The 26198-nt window shown below is 33.7% G+C and overlaps 1 protein-coding gene across 1 annotated transcript in view; it reads right to left on the reverse strand.

Moving 5' to 3' along the window:
• Positions 1-26198, reverse strand: part of CEP128 (centrosomal protein 128) — a 414945-nt gene that overhangs the window by 232672 nt on the left and 156075 nt on the right. The window contains exons 18-19 of the mRNA XM_081292429.1: positions 12760-12936; positions 9048-9107 (exon numbers count right to left, since the gene is read on the reverse strand). Of these exons, the coding sequence (XP_081148555.1) occupies positions 9048-9107; positions 12760-12936 (237 nt within the window). The remainder of the gene's footprint in view (positions 1-9047; positions 9108-12759; positions 12937-26198) is intronic.

Here is a 26198-nt window from a genome sequence, read left to right on the forward strand (position 1 = left end):
AGGGCCATGGCTTTGGGCCTAAGACAAGGCAGAAGATCAAGGCAGAAGGGGGTGGCAGAAGAAAGTTGCTCAGTTCATGGCAGCTAGGAAGCAGAAAGAGAGAAAAAGAGACAGACACACAGACAACAGACACAGGGACTGGAGGCATGGGAGAAGAAGCCAGAAACAAGATATATATATAGGGCATGCCCTCAGTGACCTACCCCCTCCACCTAGGCCCCACAGTCTACATGTATGCCACTTCCCAATAATGCCATCAAATACGTATCACTTATCACTTGTGGATAAATCCATTGATGAGGTCAAAGTCCTCATGATTCAATCATGTGCCACATCTGAAAATTGTGTACTATGGATCAAGCCTTTAAAACCTGAGCCTTTGGGGTACATTGTAGATCCAAATCCTAACTACGTATCTGAGATTTGACAGATGCCCACAAGTTATGGAAAAGGTAGAAGAAAATCAGTGTTGATGGTCAAATGCCTAGCTTATAAAGCTGTAAAACAGGAAACCTAGAAGAAACAAATACTTAAGAGTGAAAGAAGTTAATGTTAGCTTGGAAAATGTTGGAGTTGATGAGCCTATGAAACACAGAAGCACAGCTAGTTAGATGAATGTATGGATCTGAAGCATAAAAGACCTGAAGAAAAAATACAGACTAAAGAATCATCAAGCCATTCAGGGAGAATCAGCAGAATAAATAAGAGAAACCAATGAAAGTGACTACAGAAATACTTGAGAGTTTAGAAAATATGAACAGAAGCCTGAAAGTAACAGAAAAAGGGCTGCAAAGGTGAAAAGAAAACTCAAGTATAGGGTGATGGAAAAGAAAGTCCAAAAAAAAAAAAAATACAACAAAATGGATATACTCAATATCAAACAGTGTCAGAAAAAAAGGACCAAGTATATTTTACAATAAAAAACACATGTCTTATCAAAATTAACTGCAGCTCCCTCTATCTAACCAAAAAAGGACTAAAATATGAACATCATACTGTTGATAGTGATTATTTCTAAGGAAAGAGGAGTAGAAAGAGAGATAATGTAAACATTCAGAATTTATTCTGCTTACTTCTATACTGTCAAAAACCTTTAAGATGTGAATGAATTCAATGAATTATATGATACAAATTATTCTCTACAATTTAACTAGTAATTTTAGATATAGATCATTTGAAAAATGATTCTGAATGTTATTGTCACTTATTTATTGATATTAACTAGAAAAAATAAGAGGAAACTTACACTCTTCCTACCTTCTTCTACCATTAAACCACAATCTGAATCTACAGATCATGACTTTTGTTCACCTCACCAAATCTTGCCATCTCATCAAGAAAATAATCCAAAGAGCCCCAGTGAGTATCATATTATTAATACAATGCAGGGGGGGAAGAAATATTATATCTAGTATCTGGAAACGACATATTGACAGCCAAGACTTTTTGCTGAATTTCGCACCATAAATACATACACATATTTATACTTGCAAAGAATTTAAATCTTCAATACTTTCTTCAGGAATGTTGTAACATTATCAGATGAAACTCCAGGGGACTGGCATGTATAGATGGATGCACCACAGCTAGTACACATTTCAGCACATAGCCGTGATCCCATACTTGCAACTCAATGAAAACTGAGATGCTGTTAAGTTCTCATAAAGAGATAGAGCACTTTCTGTTTGAGGAACAAAAACAGAAAGTGATGTTTTGAAAATAAAAAGTCCAATTACTTTTTTAGAATGATATCTTAACAAAGCTGAATAAATACTCAGATGTAACACATTTAGAATATGATCACTATTAATTTGAACTACAAAAATACAGCTACAAAGAAAGGCTAAAAGAATGCACATATGCAGACCCCAGTATCTCTACATCCTTCAGGTACAGTCCTAAATAATAGCTTTCAGGTAGCATTTTGAAAGCTACAGATTCTGATTCTGTTCAACCAATTTTGAGACTTTTAAATTACTTCACCAAGTAGTTTCAAGGATCAAGATATTAACCATTGTGCTTCAAAAATTGGGAGAGCTGGACAAAAGTCAAATCGATAATCCTCATATTCACATTTCAAAATTGAAATGCCTGGAGAATAAGGTACATTTTTCAAAAAGATTAAATCACTGGCAATGGAAATACACTATACATTAGTTCTGGAAGCACTGGTCTGAAATCAGGTATTACTTAATGTTATAAAGAATGATTACATGTCAGAATATTAAATTGATTTATTAGCAAGATGGTGGTAATTATTACCATTTGATAGAGAACAAAATAACTTTGGTAAACTGAATATATTTACATAGGATAAAGGCATTTAAAAGTCATAAGCCCAAAAGAATCCACTTTTTTAAAAAAGTATCAAATAGAATACAAACTGATAAAGGGTATGTTTGCCACAGCCTACAGAAGAGACCTTGTAAGAAAGGTAAAACAGAAGTCAGTTTTTTCATCCTCCTATCAATAGGAAGACCACCTGATCTGAAAACAAGTCATGTTTAGGTAATAATTTAGTTTTAATTGGATTGGTTTGAATCAGCTATGGTAAAAGTAAATAGTTCCAAGTGCCAGGTGGGAAGCACAAAACCAAGAAAGTAAGAGAAAGTACAATGTTTTTCTAGACATATGCCACTCTTTCAGACTATTTTTAAACTATTTTATCTTTCTGAAGTACATGTGGATTCAAGTATCATATCCATTTCTATGATATCTGCTCTATAAAACACAACAAATGAAAGAAACATTTCCCCCTTCAATACTGGGAATCAATAAAAAATGTAGGGGACCATGCCAAATTATACTACAGATATACTTCACTAAGATGATCAGGTACAAGATTCTTCTCAGCTCCATTTTCTATCACATGAGAATGAAAACCATAGTTTTATCAGATCATCTGATACCTCAAAATAAAAACAAATTTCATATCATAATTATGTAATTGCCTGCTATTTTAAATGTTCACTCACTACCAATTCAATTTCTTATAATTGATGTAGTAAAAACAAAATGAATCCCTGGGGATCGAGTGCTTCAATCCTTTGCCTTAATCTGTTTTTGCTCAGGGATTTAATTGCAAATGCAAAAAACAAGCTCACATTTTCCATTCCTCGGCACTATCCCACCTGCTCCATCCCAATCTCTAACCTTTATTAACTACCTCCGGTGGTTACTATTGCTAAGAGTTGGTAAGAGAGAAACAACATATTTCTTTCTTTCTAACAATAATCAATTTGGTTTCCCTAAAAACAAAATAAAACAATAAGCAACAACAATGAAAAACTACCCCTGAAACAAAGTATTAAACGGGTTTGATAGGTGTATCCTCCAAAAATTCATATGGGAAATTTGGGTTTCACTGAAAACCCAAAGTGTGACTGTATATAGAAATAGGATCTTTATGGAGGTCATAAAGGTCAGATCATGGTCAGGCCCTAATCTGACAGTTCTGGTGTCTTTATAGGAAGAGGAAAATATACCATAATTCTTTCTCTTAAAGAGCACACAAAACAAAAGCCAAGTGACATCATAGAGAAAAGCTGGCCCTTTACAAGCCAGGAAGACAGCTCACCAAAAGCCAAACCTGCACCTTGATCTGGGATTTTCAGCCTCCAGATTTGTGAGAAAATAAATGTCTGTTGTTAAAGCCATCCAGGCTGGAGTGTTTTGTTATCACAGCCTAGGCAGGCTAATAAAATATGGCCTTTAATTTATACCTATGAAGTCATTACTTCATTATCAAACAGAATAAAAATAGGTTATAGTTAGTTAGATCCTTGTTACAAATTGAATATATATGTAGAATATATTAATCCAAAACAAAATATCAATTTACAGAAATTTAATCAACCAATAATCAATTATGAGAATCGGTGTTTATTAGATAAATATCTTTATTAAGAATCTTGGAGAAGCAGCTTGGAACACAGTACAGGAATAACTTTAACAATTCCAAATAATAATTAGCTGACAAGGCTATTAATCAAAGAGCAAAAACCATTCTATTAACGGCTCACAGGAGCATTTTACAGATTATATAATAGGCTCATTTATTTAACTATATCAACAAGCACTGCTAAATAAACCAAAATAGAGAATTTCAAAATAAAGCACTTTTTTTTAACCTTCATTGTTGACAGCCTACAACCAAGTGGGAATGTTTGTAAGTATCTAGTAAAACTATCACAATGATTTTTTAATCTGTGAGAATTCTCTACTAAAATTCTGCATAATAATACAGTCACTATAGAATGACAGAGAACTAAAAACCAAGGAAAACAGAAAACTCACATAAAAAGATTACAACTTTTTGAGTTAGCAAAAATATTAGGACCCATAATTTTGCTGTGTTAACAACTATGCATCCTTCATCAAAACTCTAAAAATAATTTTGGGGGAAAAAATGCTTACATAAGAACCAGAGAAAGTGAGAATGGTAATTATTAAGAATGGTCTAGGTCACCAACACAAAACTAACCCATCAAATTCATGCCAACCTAAAAATATAATCTAAGTAAATACTCTCCCTACATTTTAATTAGTTATGAATAAGGAAAATAGCAAAAATAGTTCCATTTAAATATTACATATTTAAAATATAAAACTTGCTCAAATTGAACATATTCCATGCATACATCTAAAGCATATTTTCAACAAATGAATCAAGATACCAAGTACAATATTTTCTTTTCTGTATGACTACAAAAATGATTATTCAGATCCCTCAACACAATTAAACACACTGGGTCTAATATTTCTCACACAATGACTGTTTAAAAATGTCCATGTTATAAAATGACAATATTAACAAATGTAAAGTTTATATTCAAATCTAATTTACACATCTAGGGGAGAGAAGCAATGGCAGAGAGTTCAGAAACTCAAGCTCAAAACCCTTCTCAGTAACTAATTAGTTTTATGTCCTTAAGTAAAACTCAACACTGCCCAAGCCTCAGTTTTCCTATCTACAAACTGAGGTCAAACAATATGATCTCAAAAGCTGTTATAGTTTTATGGGAAGGAAATGAAAATGATTATCAATGCCCTGAACATGTTATACTACAAAGTGTGAACCCTAGGGAAAACAGTGGAGGATAGTATAGAAAACTCCCCAAACAAATTGTGTGTTTCTTGTCCACATAATCTTCAAGTTTACAACTCTGATCAAATAAAAGCAATCTCCAGAAGCAGAACATTTGTTGAAGTCAAATTTTTTTATTTATAATATTAAGCTACAATATTTAATCTGAGGAAGCAACTTGAGTGGAAAAAATGAATAGATAGACAGATATGGATAGATACTTTAAAAAAAAATTTATAGAGCCATTAGCCTGGCATTGCAGTTATGTGCTAAAAATATAAGGAATAGGAAAGACAGATAACTTCCCTGGTAAAACTTACAGACTAAGGAAAAAAGAGTAAATGAGGACTCAATACAATGGGATAAAGACCAAGAGGGAAGAATATAGCTTTCTATAGCCAAAGAAGTATATTAAATTCACCTGTTTGCATCTTAAGGAAGTAATTAATATTGGTGTCCTAGAATTAAATGTGAAAATGAGAGCACTGAGGATCCTACCAGTACAGAAGACATCAGCTTTTCTTTATTAAATATCACTAAATGGTAATTTAAGATGTGGGATAAACTGTGATTCTGGTTAGCTACCATGTGGTTCCATCCTGAGAGAGTGCCTGTTAGCTCTAGATTTGGGAAGCTGTCCCCATTGTCTCAAGGTGTCTTTAAGCTATTTCCCATTTATTTCTATAATTTGAATCTAAATTCTGATCTGTGCCTGTGTCCTTGCTTCTCTTTTGACTTTCCAGTGCAAATTGAACTTTCTGGATACCAATTCTTGCCTCAGAATCTCATTCAATACCTTTGTTAGTTTGCCTCCCTAGGACTGTGTGTCCCCATTTATTTGAATACTAACCTTGCCTAGAGTGTTCTAGTTTGGCTTGAAAATCCAGCACCTTCTGACATAACATTAATCATCACTGGCAAGTTATCACCAAAATTTTACTCCCATCTTTGCTTGTTTTTAAATCTCTTTAAAAAAAATCCTTAATAAAGAGTGTCACACTATCTCACCCAGTCTATGGGAAAAGCCTCTTTACTTGTCTACCTGCCTCAAATCTTACCACCTCTAATCTGCCTTTCACATTACTATCAGGGTAATCCTTCAAAAATATAAACATGAGCATGTCACTCACTTGTTCAAAGCTCCTTTGTGATTCTTCACAACATGCAGATCTAAATCCAAGCTCCTAAAAATGACAGACAATACACTTGTCTACAAACATAATCCCTCTCTCTGCCTGTGGCCTCTTCCCCTTCTCTGTCTCACCCTTTGATATTCTACTCTTGCCAAACCACTTTGGGTTTCTTTGCATTTATCATGCTATTCTTCCATGCCATTCCTAAAATAATTTTCTCTGTACCATACTTCAAGATTCATCAGCATTATCAGCCTCTGCGGTAGCATCAGCATAATTGTACCACAGTTCTTAAAATCTAGTAAAATTGTCTGCATATGTGTCTGCCTTTCCTAAATAAAGTTGGTTTCCAGGAAGCAGGACCATGTCTTACTCCTTTTTATGCCCATCTCTTGTCACGTAGTCTCTAAGACATTGTAGCTATTCGTTATTAGTTAATCTAAATAAAATTTGACCTCTATATGCCTTGTTAGAATTTATGACAAAAATACATCCCTAATCTACAGGAACTCCTTGCCTGGAATTTTTTAACAACCATCTCTACCTTCTTCCTTCCTGTAATGTCTTATCCTGACCTTTCATTGGTTATTTTATCTCTGAACCTGGTCCAACTCTCAGGTGGACTTCACGTTTATGTGATGTCACCGCTGCCAACAAAGCAACAGTGATAAAATCCCCACCCAATACTCCAGTTCTTCTAGAATTAACACTAACAGAAGAAATTCATTTAGTTGATTTATGAAAACAATTACCAAATGCCCTCTCAGAGGTCCTTCCAATACTGCAAGATGTCAGCATGGACTAGCTGAATAGCAATTCTACTTTCCATATAGTTTTTGTCCTCTGATTTGAGATCTTATCTTCAATACTTATAGAGCTGTCCAGTCATAGTTCATGGGAATTACAGTATTGTAGCCCATCAATAACCTAAGCCATCTTTCTAGTAAATAGATTCAATTCCTCCTTAGTCAGTTGGTCAGGATGGTATTTTTTATCACAGCCTTTTACAGTGTAGAAAGAACAGTTGTCTCATGCAGTATTAAAACTGGTCTGATCAGAAGTTCAATCCCATTAAATGATAAGGGAAAACTGCTTGCTAGCTCCCAAATTAAAGAGCTATGATTAAGAGTCATCTCTGGCTCTCATAATTTAACTGAACCACAGCAGTGAAAGCTTTCTGTTCAGAAATGATAAAGATTTTAACTTGAAAGAAAATTCCAAGTACATTGCTCTTGTTGTCAGAATTGCAGAGTTGGGAAAAAGAAGAGAAATGTTATATTAATGCACAACAGAAGTTTCTGGCCAAAAAATATTGAGATAGCAAAACATATATATTTTAAATTTGCTATGCAGGTGACAAAAATACAAATTTGCATTTATTTCTATCAAAAATGGTTAGGGAAGCAGAGCATTAGTGTTTGTAAAGAAAAATTTATGAGGTAAGATAAATTCTAGTATTCAATTATAATACTGTTATTTTCTTATCAAAAATGTTCTTTGTTTCTTTCTTCTGTTTGAAGAGACTTGTCTAGTGCAGAGCTGGCCTTCAAAGGTGACTTCTATCTTTGCATGGCCTCCCACCTATTCCTTACTCAACAACCTCAGTGCATTATCTGTGATTACTCAAATACTCTTTATCTTCTTGCCACTGTTCTACCATAACCAGCCAACTGCAGAACTTCTACATATATTTGGTTGGACCAATTTTAAAACATTGCTCTTTTCCAATACAGCTTCTAAGGATATGCTTACAACATCTTATTCCATGGCCATCTCAGTACAAATGTCAGAGATATTTCCTTGTCCTATGTTCCTTTTTCAATGGTGACATGTCTATAACAATACAGCACACTAAAATATTTTAAAGTGTGTTTACATCTGAATTTTCCCTATTATACTACATGAGAGCAAAGTGTATGGCTTGCTAGTCCTTATATCCACAGTGACACAAAGTATTATACAATTAATGAATCTTGTGAAAGAACAAAGACTTTAGAGAGCAGTATGTATAGTGGTTAAGACATTAATTGTGACTCAGATATGTCAGGTAATTTGGTTTTTCTTTCTTTACATGGCAATGCACAAGTCACTTTCCTTCTCTGAGACCTCACTTATTTTTAAAATAAGGATAATAGACAAAACTTAAAGGTTCTTTCTTGTAATAAAATCCTAAATTGGAGTTTATTGTTAAAGTTTGTAGTATAGGTGGTTTTCTTATAAAATTTAAATGAAATATTTTTTGATATTAGTATCTTAAAACTAAGGGAAACTAGACTAAAAAGGAGTGCAAGTGCATAAGAGTTGGTACTTCAAGTAGGTACTAAAAACTAAATGGTCTTAATATCCCATAAATCCTAATAAATGAACTTGCAAGTTGATCTGAAATATTAAGGTAGCTGATACTTATCCCACAATGTAGTAGAACCTTTTCTATAAAATTTGAAAATTGTCCCATTTGTTTTTGCTCACCTTCCATTAAACTCAAATCATAATGCCAAAGACTCATGAGGAAGGGAAGTCATCTTCAGAATATCAAGTTCACACCTCTCCATTTTGTGAATTACTCAGCAAGGTGAGAAGATTTGCTTGAGCCATATTGAGCTGCCAGACTGTTTGTGCTTACCCAAAAAAACCAAATTATATTTTGGCTAATTTCTAAATGTTAAAATAAGAAACATAAAATTTTCTTAATGTATTGCACTGACATCTTTCCTAGAATGAATCATGACAAACTGTCAGTTATATGACAAAATATATGAATAAGCCAAATAGGATGCCTTACAGTTCATAAATATTATGATAAACTTAGGATAAGCATGAATAATTACCTTGCTTTCTGCTAACCAGCGATGTGGGTCATAGAGAATATCAGGACCAGAGGATAAAACCTACAAAAAAGAGGAAAGAGTATTAGAAATGGATTTTCTCAGACATGAACTTGCATAAATGAAATTCTTCACCATAATGTCCAAAAATATAGTCACTAAAGTTCAGAATTTAAAAAAACAAAAGTTAGTATAAAGAACTCAAGCAATTCCAAACCACCATTTATTAAATGCCTTTAGATTAAATATAGAAACATGAAAAAAAACAACTATCAAGTGCTATCACTGTTAGGATCTCTAAAAGCTGATTCCATGTAATCTTTCATGGACAGCAGCCTTGATGAGAGCCAATTTATTTCACTTTTGTTTGTATCTTTTTCCTCAGTCTTGTTCCCCAAAATGCATTTTAAAGAGGTTTATATGTAATTACGTGGAAATTCAATTCTTTGTCACATTTACCCTTCTTCAATACTCTGATGGCCATTTTGTCTCATCAGTCCTTTGAAAAAGCTGACAAAACCTCAAAACTCATTGACATGACCTCATGCAAATATTGCTTTATTGCACTTAGTAAATACTAAAGTGACAATATTAGTATTAATGTCAACTATTATTATATAGTATCTTTTTTGGTAATATGTTCACATATTTCATGATTGTAGCAAAACTCTATAATTCATTAATTAATAGTTGTCCTGTTTTTCTTCATATCAACTCATTTATAAAATCCCTTGCCATTTGGTTTTGTCTTGCTAATAAAGTAAAGCAATACTCAAAGGTTGTCAATAACTCTATAATTGCAAACATAATTTTTTTCAGATTCCTCCTTTCTTTGAACCCTGCACTACATGTGATATTATCTCTTCCTAGATATTTTGTTTGAATATATCCTAATCTCTATGTAAAGAGATGTCTATGCTTATTCTTGTATACTTTCATACCACCTAGTGTGTGTGCACATTAGTTTCCTGTATCACAATATCATACATTAATTCATTTTGACACAGGAAAAATACATACACATAAAGTGACTACCTCATGTCATATGCAAAAGTGCTGTATTTTTATAACCAGCCTCTCTCTTATCCATCTTTCTATCTAAATCTCGCCCTACTCTTAGGCCCTCTCTGCCTTTTCTGTACAATTCTTGCCAATCACCCTACTTCTCAGTATTTTCTTTCCCTTTAACTATCTAGTCTACTGATGAATATTTGTAAACATCTATTTGTGATGGATTATAACAGGAAAGAGTATTAGAAATAGATTTTTCTCTAAAAGTATGATTATAATATACTTTTTCACTCAACTATGTCATATATCTCAATTAAACCTTCATTAACCCAAAGTGCTCAAAATTGAAATAAACAATAATCTGATACAAAGAATATTAGTAACATTTATATTCTGTGACATGCTTCACAGATTTACATATCATTTCATGTTTAAAAGAACAGCATTGACCACTTGCAAGTGGTGGCTTAACTTTCCTATGCTGCGAATATATGTAAAGCAAACAAACTATCAGGTAAGGCCAAGGTTAAGATCAAGCAAAATAAGAGTTAGCACAGTGTCCAGCACACAGAACACATTCAATACCCCACTGTTTTTATATATCAAGATGTCATCATTCATAAACAAACATCAAGGTCTGTCATGGCAAGAGCACTACAACACACCTTTCACTACAAAATGATAACGAATAGACATGTGCATATGTGAATATATTACCAAAAAAGATACTATATAACAATAGCTGACATTAATACTAATATTGTCACCTTAGTATTTACTAAGTGCAAAATATTTCATATTATGGTATATAACTTTATATGTCATCTTACATTAACTTCATAATGAGCCAACTTACAATTGGAGATATAAATTCTTAAGAGAGTATAGAGAGATTACATAACAGATTCAAAGTCATACATTAGAAATTTGTGATGTACTACTGTCAATTGGAACCTACATCTATCTTAATCCAAAACCCATCCTCTTCATGCTCTACAATAGAATTAATAAATATTCAGATCAAGTGTTATGGGAAGAGTCATAAATAAAGACATGAAGTATAGCTAAATCTACTTAGTTGAGCTCTGGAATTATCAAAGATTGACCTATGAGAATGAGATATCTTTAATTCAGATAGTTTTCTAAATGTTTTATAATCTTAGTGATTTAATCATATGTCCTAAAGTTTTCAAATGTTATATGCATCTATTAAGTAGAATAAATAATATGGTGACTTTATATATACACCTATAAAAATTAGAAATATCAACATTCTCCAGAACATTTTTCAAGCTCATTTTTCTGTAGTCATCTGGTACATAAGTAGTTAAATTTCATTAGCAATATTTTTAAAAAATCAAAAAAATGACAAAGAATTGAAATTATTCCTTTTGTGAAAATTTCCACATGATTCTTCTGCCTTTCTCCCACAGAACTATGAACTACCAAATAACCAATTTTATCTCTAACAAAACCCCTTGGTGATTTCCTAGAGGTAAGAGCAAATGCTAAGTCCTTAGACCAGAACTAAATTTGACAGAAGCGCTCCCCTTCAAGGAATCCAAAACATCCATAATCACTTGAATATTTATTTTTTTTTCACTACAACTACAAAATGAGCTGCAATACTCCTCTTAAAACATAGAAAAAGTAAACCAAATACAGATAGCATAGTGGATATGTTTTTAGGATCCAGAGTTAGTCCTCTAATGTTAGAAGTCCTAGATTAGCATTTGACTAGATAGATGGACAGGGCAAGTTATTTAACACCTCCAGGTTCAGTTTTCTCTCCTTTACAGTGGACTGGATTCGACTACCTAAGGGATAGGGTAGTTTTAGGGGTTAAGAGAAATACTGTATACATCATACTTTCCATTGACCCTGTAATACAGAACTCAATGGATGGTAGCAAATAATATACTAACAACAAATCAGCCTATGTGTTTTAGTCAGCTTTTTGGCTGCTGTGACTAAAAGGACCCAACCAGAACAACTGTAGAGGACAAGTTTATTTAAGGACTCATGGATTTGGAGGTCTCAGTCAGAAGGCTGGCTCCATTCCTTGGGTCTCAAGGTGAGGCTGAACAACATGGCAGAAGAGTAGAGGGAAGAGGGAAGCGGCTTGCATCATAATCAGAAAGCAGAGAGAAACTCTATTCTCCAGATACAAAATGTATATACCCCAAAGCCACACCCCCAATTCCCACATCCAACCACACCCTACCACTTCAGTTACCACTCAGTTAATCCCTATCAGGGGATTAACTCACTAACTGGGTTAAGGCTCTCACAACCCAATCATTCTCCCCTGAACCTTCTTGCATTGTTTCACACGTGAATTTTTCGGGGACACTTCATTTCTAAACCATAACACTATGATAATGAAATATTTTAAACTCAGATTTCTAAACTCCGAGGATATTCTCCTGAGTCAGAACTGATGTCTCTCTCATTAAACAGTAAGACATAGGTAATTCAATGAATAACACCACACTTTTTATCACTATGACAGTGCAATAGCAATAGGTATAGTTTATTCTATAGGTATAATTTATTCTTTAAAAATGTAAGAAGCTATTTTGTTTTCTTAAAACTTTCCTGAAGAAAAATGTGACTACTATGTAACCATATATTACAATCCAATTATAATTAGATATTAGGAAACTAACTGAAAATTTAAGTCACAATGAGAACTCATAATTACCTTCAATTTCTCCATCGAGTCTCTGGAAAAAGTTTTACAAGCTGCATCAATTTCCTTTCCTATCACACCAAGAATGGATTCCTGTTCAGTCTCCAGACAAAGAAGTTGATCCTTGAGATGCAGTCGGGCTTCTTCCATCCTCCTTAAGTGCTCTTCTTCATTGCTTATATGTTTTTCCTATGAAAAGACATGAAATAGAAGTTTGATTAAGTAGAGGAAAAAATACATGTACTATCTATACATTCAAATTGCAGAATTGGATTAGAAAATAGATCTGACTCTATCAGTCCTTCTACTTAACTAAAATAAAACACTCCACCTACTTCTTAATTAAAATAAAGTTGTAGAATTCAGAAGTGAGGCAGATTAAAAACGGATGAGCAGATATTTGACAAACAATATTATAATAATTATGTAATGAAAAACGGTGAAAAAAATCCTTTACCATTCAATAGCACATTTCTATTAATGGATCAGAGAGTAAAAGCTAAAGCCACAAACTGAGTTTGCCCTAAACATTAGTAAAAAATCAGAAATGATGAAGAGCCGAATATAACGCTATTAGTTTCTTCATTTGAGAGGGGGGAAAAAAAACAAGTGCTATTACTTTTATTTCACCTAGTTCTTAAAAAGCCAAATGCAGTTATACCACCCAAAATGTCACTGAGTCATGAAAATTTGATAAAAGCAAGATAGGGATATATTCTAAGAAAGTAAACATACTTAATCAAAAGGGTTTTCTAAGGATTCCTTTAAGAAATTAAAGTTTGGCGCCTACTGTAGGCAAATCCATTCTCAATCACTATAATTATGCAATTTCATTCAAGGTGAGCATCCTTAATGCGTAACAACAAAATCTAAAATGCCTAAAATCACAAAACTTTTGGAGCATTAATACTGCACTCAGAAACATTCAAACTTTGGAGCATTTTGGATTTTGCATTAGAGAAGTTCAAAGTAAAGTCTATGAAAATATTCCAAAATATGAAACACTTTTGGCCCCAAGCATTTTGGATAAGGATAGTCAACCTGTGCTAGAAAAATACAAAGTGGTATTATACAGATAGGCTTATCACAAAATAATAGGGATATACACACACACACACACACACACACACACACACACACACACACATCACACACACACACACACACACACACACACACATATAGACACACCAAAGTCATGATGGATGATTATTATGTCCTCAATCATTACATAATGCTGTTATGTAATGATCTTTAACTATACTATTAAATATAAAAAGACCAAGATTAATGGGCAACAAACCCAGCTTAAATCTGAAAGAATGAGATTCAACTCACAGAAAAGTAATCATGAAAAAATGAATGAGGTTTTACCATAAGAAATGCAAATGCTATGTCCTTTCACTTCAATTGACATTAAAATATGAACCAAACCTCCTCTACCCAAAGGGAAAGACCCTTGGACAACCTGCCTTCTGCCCTTATATATCTCACTTATCATTAATATTACTATTGTTTATATGCCTCACTTCCTTCTTTGCACTGTCTCAAACTTTGACTACCTACAGTTTTTCAATTATGCTTATTTATGTCTCCTCTGACCATAACTGACTTCTACAAGTCTACTTGAAGCTATACTATTTCGAAATCAGCTTGTAGGCAAAAGACAGTATTTATCTTTATAATCCATCATCCAGGTATAAATCACAGCTTTGTAAACTTAAGAACTAGAATTTCTTTTCTTTTAGGTATTCTGAATAGAGTCATCTTTAAGCATCAGAGAGACATTAAGCTCACAAGAGACTAATGTACAAACTAAAACACCATTCAATTATCCACCTTAGTTTATGATGAGAACCCTAACTGCCATGTGGATCAGAATGCTCCTGTCAGCACAGTCAGTGATTGACCTCCCTGTGGAATGAACAAGATGGAAGGCACATTATAGTCAATGTTGCTTAATGAAGTGGGAATCAGAACAAAGAGGGAATCTGTTTTATAAAATAATACGTAAATGGCACCATGCTAATGGCAATCTAGCATGTCATCTACACCTCAGGAATGTTCAGACAACAATCACAGGAATGTTCCATTCTTCTGGGCACTGTTGGGATGAAGATTGCTGAAGTGTATCTCCCAAACCTTCTCCTCGGTCCACATTCAATGTCTATACAAACTTTCACTCCAGATTGATACATCATTTCTTTAGATCTATCACTATTTTTACCAACTCTTATGCTCTGATTTTTATCAACTCTACACTCCCCATTTTGAAAAATAATATCCTGACTTTGAATAATGTTTGACAAATTTTTAATATCTCCATTAGAAAGCAACCTTTGACCAAGTCTATAGATGAGGATGTTAATCTTCCTATTATTCCTAGGTACCCACCAACTGTATTTTCGGTGCTTCAAAGTTAATTCTTCAAGACCCAGACTCCTTTCCTTTCTGCTCTTCCAAAGCAAATCACCCAACAGCATGATATTTATATCACAGCATTAAAAACATCAATTCTTAATATAATCATGCATCTCTCCCTCAATAAATGCTAATTTCAGAAGATCCAAAACATGTTTGTAATAATATTTAAATTCCCTCACTTTGCTGAACAAATGATTTAAATATTTAAGACTATAAAATGATTTTACTAATTGCTATGCATATCTATTCTCTCCAAGGCTCTGAGGTGTGCTAAGTTTCCCCTACACATAAATAGGCCCAGGATGGCTGTTTTGGCATCATTGGTGTGATGTTAATGAAGAAAATGTTCTATCAGAGGTTACTGATATATTAGAAGACTGTCCATAATATAAATCCAAACAATTCACAATGATATCCTAAAGGACTTTTTCCTCACTTCACTCACAGCCATCTCTTTTACCCATTATAACTTTTCTGTGATCTCCATTACTTGTCTCTTATTAATAAAAATATAAAATTATTTCCATCTTTTGATAATCTTAAATTTTTTTATATTCTCAGCTCTAAAAGTTTTACCTCTTTGGCAAAGACAGACAATGACATTGCTCACTTCACTATTCTTTGTGAAACAGTTAGCATGCTATGATCCTTTTGAATTAAAACTCAGAGAATCATGGACTCACATGAAACACAGAGATTAGGTTCAAGTACCTGTTCCTTCAGAAACTCCTTCTTTGGTATTTCTTACAGGAGCAATCCAAACGGTACTTGAAGATCTCAAGTTTCACATAAAAAGAGTACCTGACAAAGCTGTAGAAGTTCCCCGTGAATATAAATGCTATACTTAAGAATTAAAGTAAACACATGAATTATTCACCCCACTAAACCTTCTAACCTTCCAGGTAAAAATTTCTGTTCTGGGCTGAAGATAGAGCTCAATAGTAGAATGCTTGTCCAGCATGAGTGAACCCCCAGGATTCAATCTCTAGGACTACAAAAATAAAATTAAAAAAAAAATCCTAGTTCTTTCCACAATATTTTATTTGACTAGGTTCCTGCCACTATACTATACTGGTCCCCATTCCTTGAATGTGCTCTGAGACCCTAAATTTAAGATTTAAATAAGTTCTTCATTCTATTTAAGCAGCACTATGGTTTGGAAGTGGTTTGTCCATCAAGGGTTCAAGAGTTAGAGGCTTGGCCCCCAGTGTGGTAATGTGAGAGATGGTAGGAACTTTGAGAGGCAGATCAAGTGGTAAGAGGTCATTGGGGTATTGCGAACAGAAGAAATTAATATTGTTGTCATGTGACTCTGGTTAGTTCTCATAAGATGGTTGTAACAGAAGATCAAATATAGGCCCCTCCCCAAAATCTAGCTTCCTGTCTTGCCATATGATTGCTCACTCCCACACATTTACATCATGATGCAATCTGCCATGATGTAATGCAGTCAAGGAAATGGCCAATCTTGGATACTTAGCCTCAAAAAATATGAGCTAAATAGCACAGGTATTTTGTTACAGTAATGGAAAAAAGACTAATAGACCAACTATAGTGGGATTTAATTTGTTCCTTCCACAAATATTTATGGAAAGCATACTAAAGACAGAGTAAACCAGTTAACAAATATCTCCTGCCCCAAGAGAGCCAATGAATGTCTCCATGAAATTATATCACTTTGCATAAGTTGGCGTGAACATACTTTATGTACAGAGATACGAAAAATTGTGCTCTATATGTGTAATAAGGATTCTAATGCAGTCCATGGTTGTTGTGTATTTAAAAAAATTAAAAATTAAAAAAAAGAAATTATATCACTTTTGTTCCATCCCATTCTTCTGGCTTGGGAATATCTATCTGAACCCTATTTATGGCACCCATTGAAATAGTTCTTTCTATCCATGTTTCAAAAACAACTATACCAACAAAGCAAGCAGAGCGAATTCTGGGGTAGTGGTGTGGCAAGAAATTGTTAAATTAATCCAATCACACTTTCAGATTTGTGAACACTTTCTTAATAAGGGCAGATGATAATATTTGGACATCATTAAGGTATTCTCTGGTCTTCTGTTGAATTCACGAAGGGCAATATCTCATGACCCTATGACAAGATAAACATATTTTTAGAGAATCAAAGGGAAAATACAATAGTTTAGAGAATGTTGAGAAATGTGGAAGACATAGTCCAACTTCAGTGTTTCAGGATGAATTCACACAGGTACCTGAGATATGGAATACATGGAGTTTCTTTGAGAGTAGAAAGGAAAATACATAAATCTTACTATAATAGTTTAGGAGTTCCAAGAAGAAGATATCCTTGATAATGGCTGAGTTTGAGAAAAACCTTGGAAAACATCCCAACCCTTATTTTGAACATAAGGAAATCAAAGCCTTACTTGACTAAAATCAAAGAGCCTACATAACCATAACCTAAGCTCTCTGACCCCCTGACTAGAGTTCCCTATTAAAATGCAAGAAAGGCTGAGTCCTTAAAATTTGAATTTAAAAAGATAATGTGAAAAACTCAGAAAAACTCTTTATTAGCAGGTCACGAGACTGGTGAAATCTTAAAGTAGAAAGAAAAACTCAAAACAAATTCTGAATAAGCCCCCATTATATATGAAAATATATGACATATTGGCCTACTCAGAATATACTGCCAAAAAGCACACTGGACATGAACAATATTCCAAACTTCTAGGAGGTATCTATCTACACTGGAGATTTACCTATGTACCAGTAAAGTTTGCTCTGGGCCAATCAGTTAAGAAGTATACTATTCACACACTAAGCAAGATATACTTCTATTCTCAGGACAGCTAAGGTTTTGTGAAGCTTCCATTTTAGGACAGTAAAGGATTATATTGTCGGCATTTTTGTCTAAAGGATATAAAAAATAAGACTGCTTACAATTTCATAATAAACACACACACACACACATTACAGACTGACTTGATCAAATGACCGGTAATTCAAATTTTTTTTTTTGTTTGTTGGTTGTTCAAAACATTACATAGTTCTTAATATACCATATTTCACAGATTGATTCAAGTGGGTTATGAACTCCCATTTTTACCCCGTATACAGATTGCTGTGTCACATCAGTTACATTTCCATTGGTAATTCAAAATTTAAGAAACATTACTCTTATTATAGATTTATGGTTTAACACTCTTTAAAACTCAAAACACTCACTTCCCAAAGACTCTAAAATTAAAAGGATACATAATCTTAAAGGAAATGTAACAACTTCCATAAACTAGAGTGTGTCCAAAATAACATCTCCTTAGTAAAAGCTTATGAGAATTCCTTCAATGTCTTAAGAGTTCCAGAAATGCCACTTTATTTCCAGTAAACTTATTACATGAAGTAAAAAAACAGTTTTTCACATACCTTAACAGAAACATTGTATTCAATAAAACACTCATACCTAAATAAAACATTAGTTTACAAAAATAATACTTTTATTTTACTAAAAAGTAACTTCAGTAAGCAAATATGTTGCTATTTCACCCAAAGACTCTCTTCAATACATCAACAGGAGATGCAGAAGAAATAGAATAAGAGGTAGGAAAATAACATTAAAGGCAAAAAGTAAAATTAATGAAATTTAACTCAAAGTTATTGGAAATAAAACCTGCACATATAACCTAAACATTTTGAGGAAGAATATATCCATAGCCCAGGCTAACTGTTATACCTGAGCTTAAATCCAGAACACTCGCAAGCATTACAAGTCAAATTATAAAACTATCCTGAACAAAAATTGAATCTGTCTGGAAGCCATTTATGTGACCTCTAAAAAAAGGCTCACATTATTTACACCAACAGTTGGCTCAGCTACAAGAAAGTTAAGATACAATACAAAATACCAGTCAGCACAGAAACTCTAACACACTCAAAGAGAAGGAAGCTACTACTGCTATTATAGGTATTTTGGAAAGAATTCAGTCTGGAAATTTACCCTACTGCAACTGCAATTGTCTTGCAACTCTGATTCGAAAACATCAACAAAAACAATAATAACTCTAAACTCAAGAGTTCGGGTTTGAAAACCATCTCCACGAATCAACCTGAGAATTGTTCCCTGAGAGACCAACAGTATCAAGAAATACAAAGGACAAGGAAAGGTCATTATTGAATGAATTGTTCGATCATTATAAAAGTCCAATAACATGTACCTCTTCATCACTAACACAGATATCATCACAGCAGATATCTTGAGCTCTTAGACAACAATACTAAGTGACCCTTCTCCATGCTTCCGTGATATTTCATATAAGTTTATGCAATGTCTGCCTTCTTACCAGACTATGAGATCAGAGCAGCAATCTTAACACTTCTTCATTTCAATATTGTAGCATCTAATAACATCTCACATAGAAGTCACTTGAAAAAATTTCTGGAACATAAATACCCTTTAATGTTCATTCCATGCAGTCACAAGCCTAATCTATGTGACAAGAATAATAGAATTCAACTATACTTTGGGGGAGTGGGGGACAGAATCTCTGAACTTACATAACTTCTTTTGTTTCTGCAAGCTTTACTTTGCTTTTTGCCACTAATTAATTAATAAACTCATTGAGTATAGTCATCTTGTCAGTAGCAAGCTGCTGTAATCATTGAGAAAAGAAGATATCACAATTTTAAAGATAGAGCCAAGTAGATCTGGCAGTGAATTAAGTGTGGGTCCATGTACGAAAAAGAGCTAGTTCTTTATAAATATCTAACAAGCAAAAGAACATCATAATTCTACTAGAAGATTAATGGTTTCCAAAGTAAAATGTTCCTTTTCCTATGTTAGACATGAAAACTTCACACTGTTTCTTTCAAAAGACAGGAATAAGTTATAATTAATAGTGTATAAGAGTAAGACTGACAGGCCAGGCATCATGGGGCACACCTATACTCTCAGTAACTCAGAAGGCTGAGGCAGGAGGGTCAGCAACTTAGCAAGACCCTATGTCAAACTAAAAGAAATAAAATAAAAAGACTAAGGGGTGTAGTTCAGTGATAAAGCTAATCTGGATTCAATACACAGTACCCTGAAGAAGAGAGAGGAGAGAGGAGAGAGGAGAAAGAGAGAGAGAGAGAGAGAGAGAGAGAGAGAGAGAGAGAGAGAGAGAGAGAGAGAAAGAGAGAGAGAGAGAGAATATGAACAAAATAATACAGCTAACAGAAAAAGGAATGGCACGTGAAAACTGGTCATATGATTTGGTATTTTAAAACCCGGGTGCGAGAGTTTTCCAATCCATAACCTGGTCTTTTGCAGGCTTACAATAATAATTCATAAAACATAAGAAAAAATGGAAATTCAAATTTAAACTTTTGACCCCATTCAAGGAAATTATTCTTTCCTCAGGCTTTTTAGTATCCTTTTCAAGGAGAGTATTGAGTATTACAAAGATGATTAGTAGCATAATCAAAAGGTGTTAAGATATGTATTGGATACAATGCTAGAAATTAATATTCAAAGTTGGAAACAAAAATACCTTCTAAAGGGTATTTTGTGCATTCATTATTACGATCATTTAATATTATGACATATTGCTTGTAAGTCAAATGCCTAGAAACAAAAAACATCAGTTACTTAAAATTAGTCACTTTTGATATATTTCTAATTCTGAAACAAAACGTGGACAAAGAAACAAACAACTAGGGTTTCAAATTATGCATTTGGGACAAGCATTGTTGAATTTTCAAAAGATAAAAATTATCATTCCTCTCAAGAGATATGTTTATAAGTTTATAGTGTCTTTAAAAACCATTGGGCTTTCTTTCTCTGCTTTTCCCCCCTTACAGTATACTTACGCATGCATTGTTCTTATGAAATAATATTTAAAGTTTAAAAGTGAATCTCTAAATAATATAGCTCATGTGTACCATGAGCACAAACACATACTAGGGTTTTTTTGTCAAAAATCTATAGAATATTTCTTGATCTACATTACATGGCAAAATGAATTAGGTCAATAAGCACTTCAAGTGGCAATTTAAAAAAAAAAAAAAAACTCAATTAACCAAAGCCATCCAGGACTGCTTAACTTCAAGCAAAGCACTAAAACGGATGCAATATAGTAATTATATGGCCTACTCTGCTTGATTTTCCAGACCACAACTGATCCTAGTTGCATTACTTAGCCTAATACCTACACTATAGGAATCATATCCAACTAAAGAAATAAATAAAATTAAATAGAACAGGCTTTTAGTGAAAAGTGCTCAATATGTTCACTCTCCTCCCCAGGAATTTGTCATTAACAACCATTCAGTGAGTGAAGAAATAAATGGCAGGCCTCTCAATCAAACCCAAGTCAAGTGCCAATATGACTGACAAACTTTAACTTTCCTCCTGGAATTCATTTAAAATTTAAAATCAACTCCTTCAATTGTAAATGGTTAATACAGAATTCATTACCAATAAAAACGTTTGAAAATGGCTCCACCATTTTCTAATTTCTGTGTTCTAATTCAGAAAGTAAAGACTACATGTACTTCTTGTATACAACTTTATTTCATGTTCCTAATTCTGCCACAGCTGCATGCATAAATGCCACATCTGAATTCCCATTGTACATTCATTTCACTTTTGCATCCTCAGTTTTTTCCTTAACATCTGACATGGTATTTCATACATAGAAAGCACTCTGATGTTTCAACCAATTCCTTGTAAAAGTCAAGGACCACTCTGGACTTAAGGACTACAAGTTATTCACTTAAAAACACTTTAACAATGACAACTGCAAAACTTATCATTTTACCTTTGACCATTTTGTTATTTTTAATGCTATTTTAACTATAGGACTCTGTAATATAATTACATATACATTCTACTTTTTACTTTGAGTTTCTTATTTAAATTTATTTTCAAATTTAACATATGGTGGCTACAGCTTCATTCTACTCAGAATTTAAAATTTTTAAAAAGCTTAAAACACCAAATACTTAAAACACCAAAGAAAAAGCAGTCTCCTAAAATGTAAGCATCAAAATAAAATGCTAGAACTGAACAGCTTATTTCCTTTTATTTTTTCATTCTTCTAGAAAAAAATAAAATCAAATTAATTCTCCCTGCTACCATCAAATAGCTCTTAGTCAAAATCTGGAAATGTGATATTACAAAGTAGTGAATACAAAACAAACATTTGACAATCATATATATTTTTCCCATGTCTTCAAAAAAGAGCATTATCAAACAGATGGTCAAATTAAAATCAAAATACAACTTTTTTTCATTGACAGATAACATTGTATTCTTTTACTGTGATGAGAGGATTTAACAACCTTTATATATTGCCAAAACAGAATTCTATTATACTCATTCATTTTTCCCCTCACAGATATGTTGTATGTGGAAATTTCAGATTTTAATTAGATATATCTAAGAAAATCATTGTTGATTCCCATTCCAAAAATGTCAGACTGAAAAGTAATAGTATATGGTAATTTATTGAATATAATAATTCTAAATTTAAATTCAATGCTAAGAGTTCAAAATAAGATACATGTGTCATAAAAGGGAAAAATACATGAAAATTGTACTCCTATATCCAGTTTCTACCATGTTTCTACTCAGTTTTGGGCTAATCACTATATACTCTCAATAGCAGTATCCATCATCTGAAAACATGGGCATCATTATTAAACTGTGAATTATAATTACCATGTTTCAGCGTTCCACATTTTGTATAAGAAAATTAGTTCCAGTGTTTTTATCCAAAATAGCCCTACCTTTAATATAAGTTCCCAGTTCTCATTTTACAAGTGATTTAACAGCATTTCATGGTAAGAACTAAACTACATTTCCATCAATGCTATCTATTCAACACTTAAGTTCCTAAGTACTGCTAACAAAAAAAGTCTCACAATTTGTGCTCTTTAATTATCTCTAAACTGCTTCATCAAAGATCTTCTTACCTTCTTAAAAGATGAATTTAAAAAAAAGTCCTCCCTCAAAAGATGAAAAGATTTCACATGTTCTTAAATAAGCAGAATTAATATAGTCAAAATGCCTCACTACAAAAGCAATATACAGCTGGGTGACACGGCACACGCTTATAATCCCAGCTACTCGGGAGGCCAAGGCAAGAGAATCATAAGTTTGAGACCAGCCTCAGAAACTTAGTGAGGTCCTAAGCAACTTAGTGAGACTTTGTCTCAAAAAATAAAAAAGGGGTATGTGGCTCAGTGGTATAGTGGTTCTGGGTTCAATCCCCAGTACCAAAAAGGAAAAAGGAAGAAGAAGAAGAAGAAAAAAGGCACTATACACTTAATGCAATCCTCACCAAAATACCAATAACATTCTTCCTGGAGTTGTGGGGGCGGGGAGAGGGATGTCCAATCTTAATACTCATGAGAGATTCAGAATAGCCAAAGCAATTCTAAACAACAAAAGGGATACGGGAGGCATCATAATACCCAATCTCAAATTATACTCAGACCTACACAGTAGCAAAAACAACATATTGGCATCAAAATAAACATGAAGACCAAAGGAATATAACAAAAGACATAAAGACAAACCCAAATTTTTATAGCCATCTGATAATTGACAAAGGTGATGTAAATATACCTTGGAGAAAAGGCGGCAATTTTAGTAAATGGTGCAGGGAAAACTGGATATCCATATGTAGAAGAATAAATTGAGATCTCTTTCACTCTGCACAAAAGTCAAATCAAAATGCATCAAAGTCTTAGAAATTAGAAACCTTGCAACTGACACTTAGACTCAACACTCCATCCGATAGGTGCAGGCACCAACTTCCTCAAAAAGACCCCTAAAGCTTAAGAAAAAAAAACAAGAATCAATAAGTAGACTGCCATCAAATCAAAAAGCTTTTGAACAGCTAAGGAAATGATTAAGAGTAAAGAGAGAGCCTATGGAATGGGAGAAAATCTTTGTCAGCTACACCTGTGACAGGGGATTAATACCCAGTATATATATATGAAGAACTTAAAAACTCAATGTCAAAAAAAAAGCTCAATCAATAAATGGGCAAAAGAACTAAACAGAAACTTCTCAAATGAAAAGACAAAATAGCCAAGAAATAAATGCAAAGCTACACTAAGATTTCATCTCATTCCAATTAGAATGGCAATTACAAAGAACATGAATAATAATAGATGCTAGCTACAATGTGGGGGAAAAGGTACCCTCTTACATTGTTGATAGGACTGCAAATTAGTACAACCACTCTGGAAAGCAGTGTGGGGATTCCTGAAAACACTAGGAATGAAACCACCATTTGATCCAGCCATCCCACTCCTAAATATTTATCCAAAAGAACTAAAATTAGCATACTAAACTAATACAGTCACATTTATATTTATAGCAGAACAATTCACAACATCCAAATTATGGAATCAACCCAGATGCCATGTTAATAGATGAATGGATTAAGAAAATGTGGTATATATACACAAGAATGGAGTTCTACACAGCCATAAGAAGAATGAAACTTCCAACTGCCAGCTGATGATTGGCTCACAGCGGCCCCAGCAAACTTCTAGCTGCCAACTGATTGGCTCCTCTGCGGTGATGCTCATTGGGCTGTTTCCCTGCCCTTTCAGACCATGGAGCTGCCCATTGGGGGACTTTTTTTGGCTCCGCCCATGCGACCCAGCCAGTTGGCCTCAAGAGCAGGAGGACTGGGGGAAGTGGAGAGGCTTATGGGAAGCCGGTGGTGGCAATTGGGCTCTGAGGGTTTTTCCTGAGGAGCTGTGTGGTGTGGTGTGTGTGTTCTAAAAATAAAGTTTGTTTCTTTTTACAAGTAGCTCCTGAATTGTGCCCAGCCAGACTGCGGCATCTAACTCCATCCATTTACCTGCATATACCATAATTTTATTCTTTTAATGCTGAGTAATATTCCATTGTGTATATATACCACAGTTTCTTAACCATTCATCTATTAAAGGGCATCTAGATTGATTCCACAGTTTAGCTATTGTTAATTGAGCTGCTATAAACATTGATATGGCTGCCTTACTATAGTATTCTGCTAATTTTAAGTTCTTTGGGTATAGACTAAGGAGTAGGATAGCTGGGTCAAATGGTGGTTCCACTCCAAGTTTTCCAAGGAATTTCAACACTGTTTTCCAGATTGGTTGCACCAATGTGCAGTCCCACCAATGTACAGTCCGTCACATCCTTGCCAATACTTTTTGTTGTTGAATAATCTTGATAACTGCCATTCTGACTGGTGTGAGATAAAATTTTAGAGCTTAGTTTTGATTTGAATTTCTCTAATTACTAGAGAAGTTGAACATTTTTTCATATATTTGTTGATCAACTGTATATTTTCTTCTGAGAAGTGTCTATTCAGCTCCTTAGCTCATTTATTGATTGCATTTTTTTTTTTTTGGTGTTAAGTTTTCTGAGTTCTTTATATTTCCTGGAGATGAATGCTCTATATTTGACGTCCATGTGGAAAAAAATCTGCTCCCAAAATGTTGGCTCTCTCTTTTTGCTGAGATTCTTTTTAGTTTTGAATCCATTCCATTTATTCTTTTTTTTTTGAACTTATTTATTTATTCTAATTTTTTATATATAAGCATAATGCCTTTCAATTTATAGTACACATATAGAGCACAATTTTTCATGTCTCTGGTTGTACACAAAGTATTTTCACACCATTCGTGTCTTCATACATGTACTTAGGGTAATGATGTCTAACTCATTACACCATCTTTCCTACCCAATACCCTCTCCCTTCCTCTCCCTCCCCTTTGCCCTATCTAAAGTTCCCACATTCTTCCCATGCTCCCATCCCCATCCCCATTATAGATCAGCATATTCATATGGAGAAAACATTTGATATTTGGTTTTCGGGAAATGGCTTACTTAGCATAATATTCTCCAACTCCATCCATTTACCTGCAAATGCCATGAATTTATTCTCTTTTAATGCTGAGTAATAGTCCATTGCATATATATACCACACTTTCTTTATCCATTCATCTATTGAAGGGCATCTAGGTTGGTTCCACAATTTAGCTATTGTAAATTGTGCTGCTATAAACATTGA

The sequence above is a fragment of the Spermophilus citellus genome (assembly GCF_964194105.1).
Source record: "Spermophilus citellus genome assembly, chromosome: 4".
NCBI lineage: Eukaryota > Metazoa > Chordata > Mammalia > Rodentia > Sciuridae > Spermophilus > Spermophilus citellus.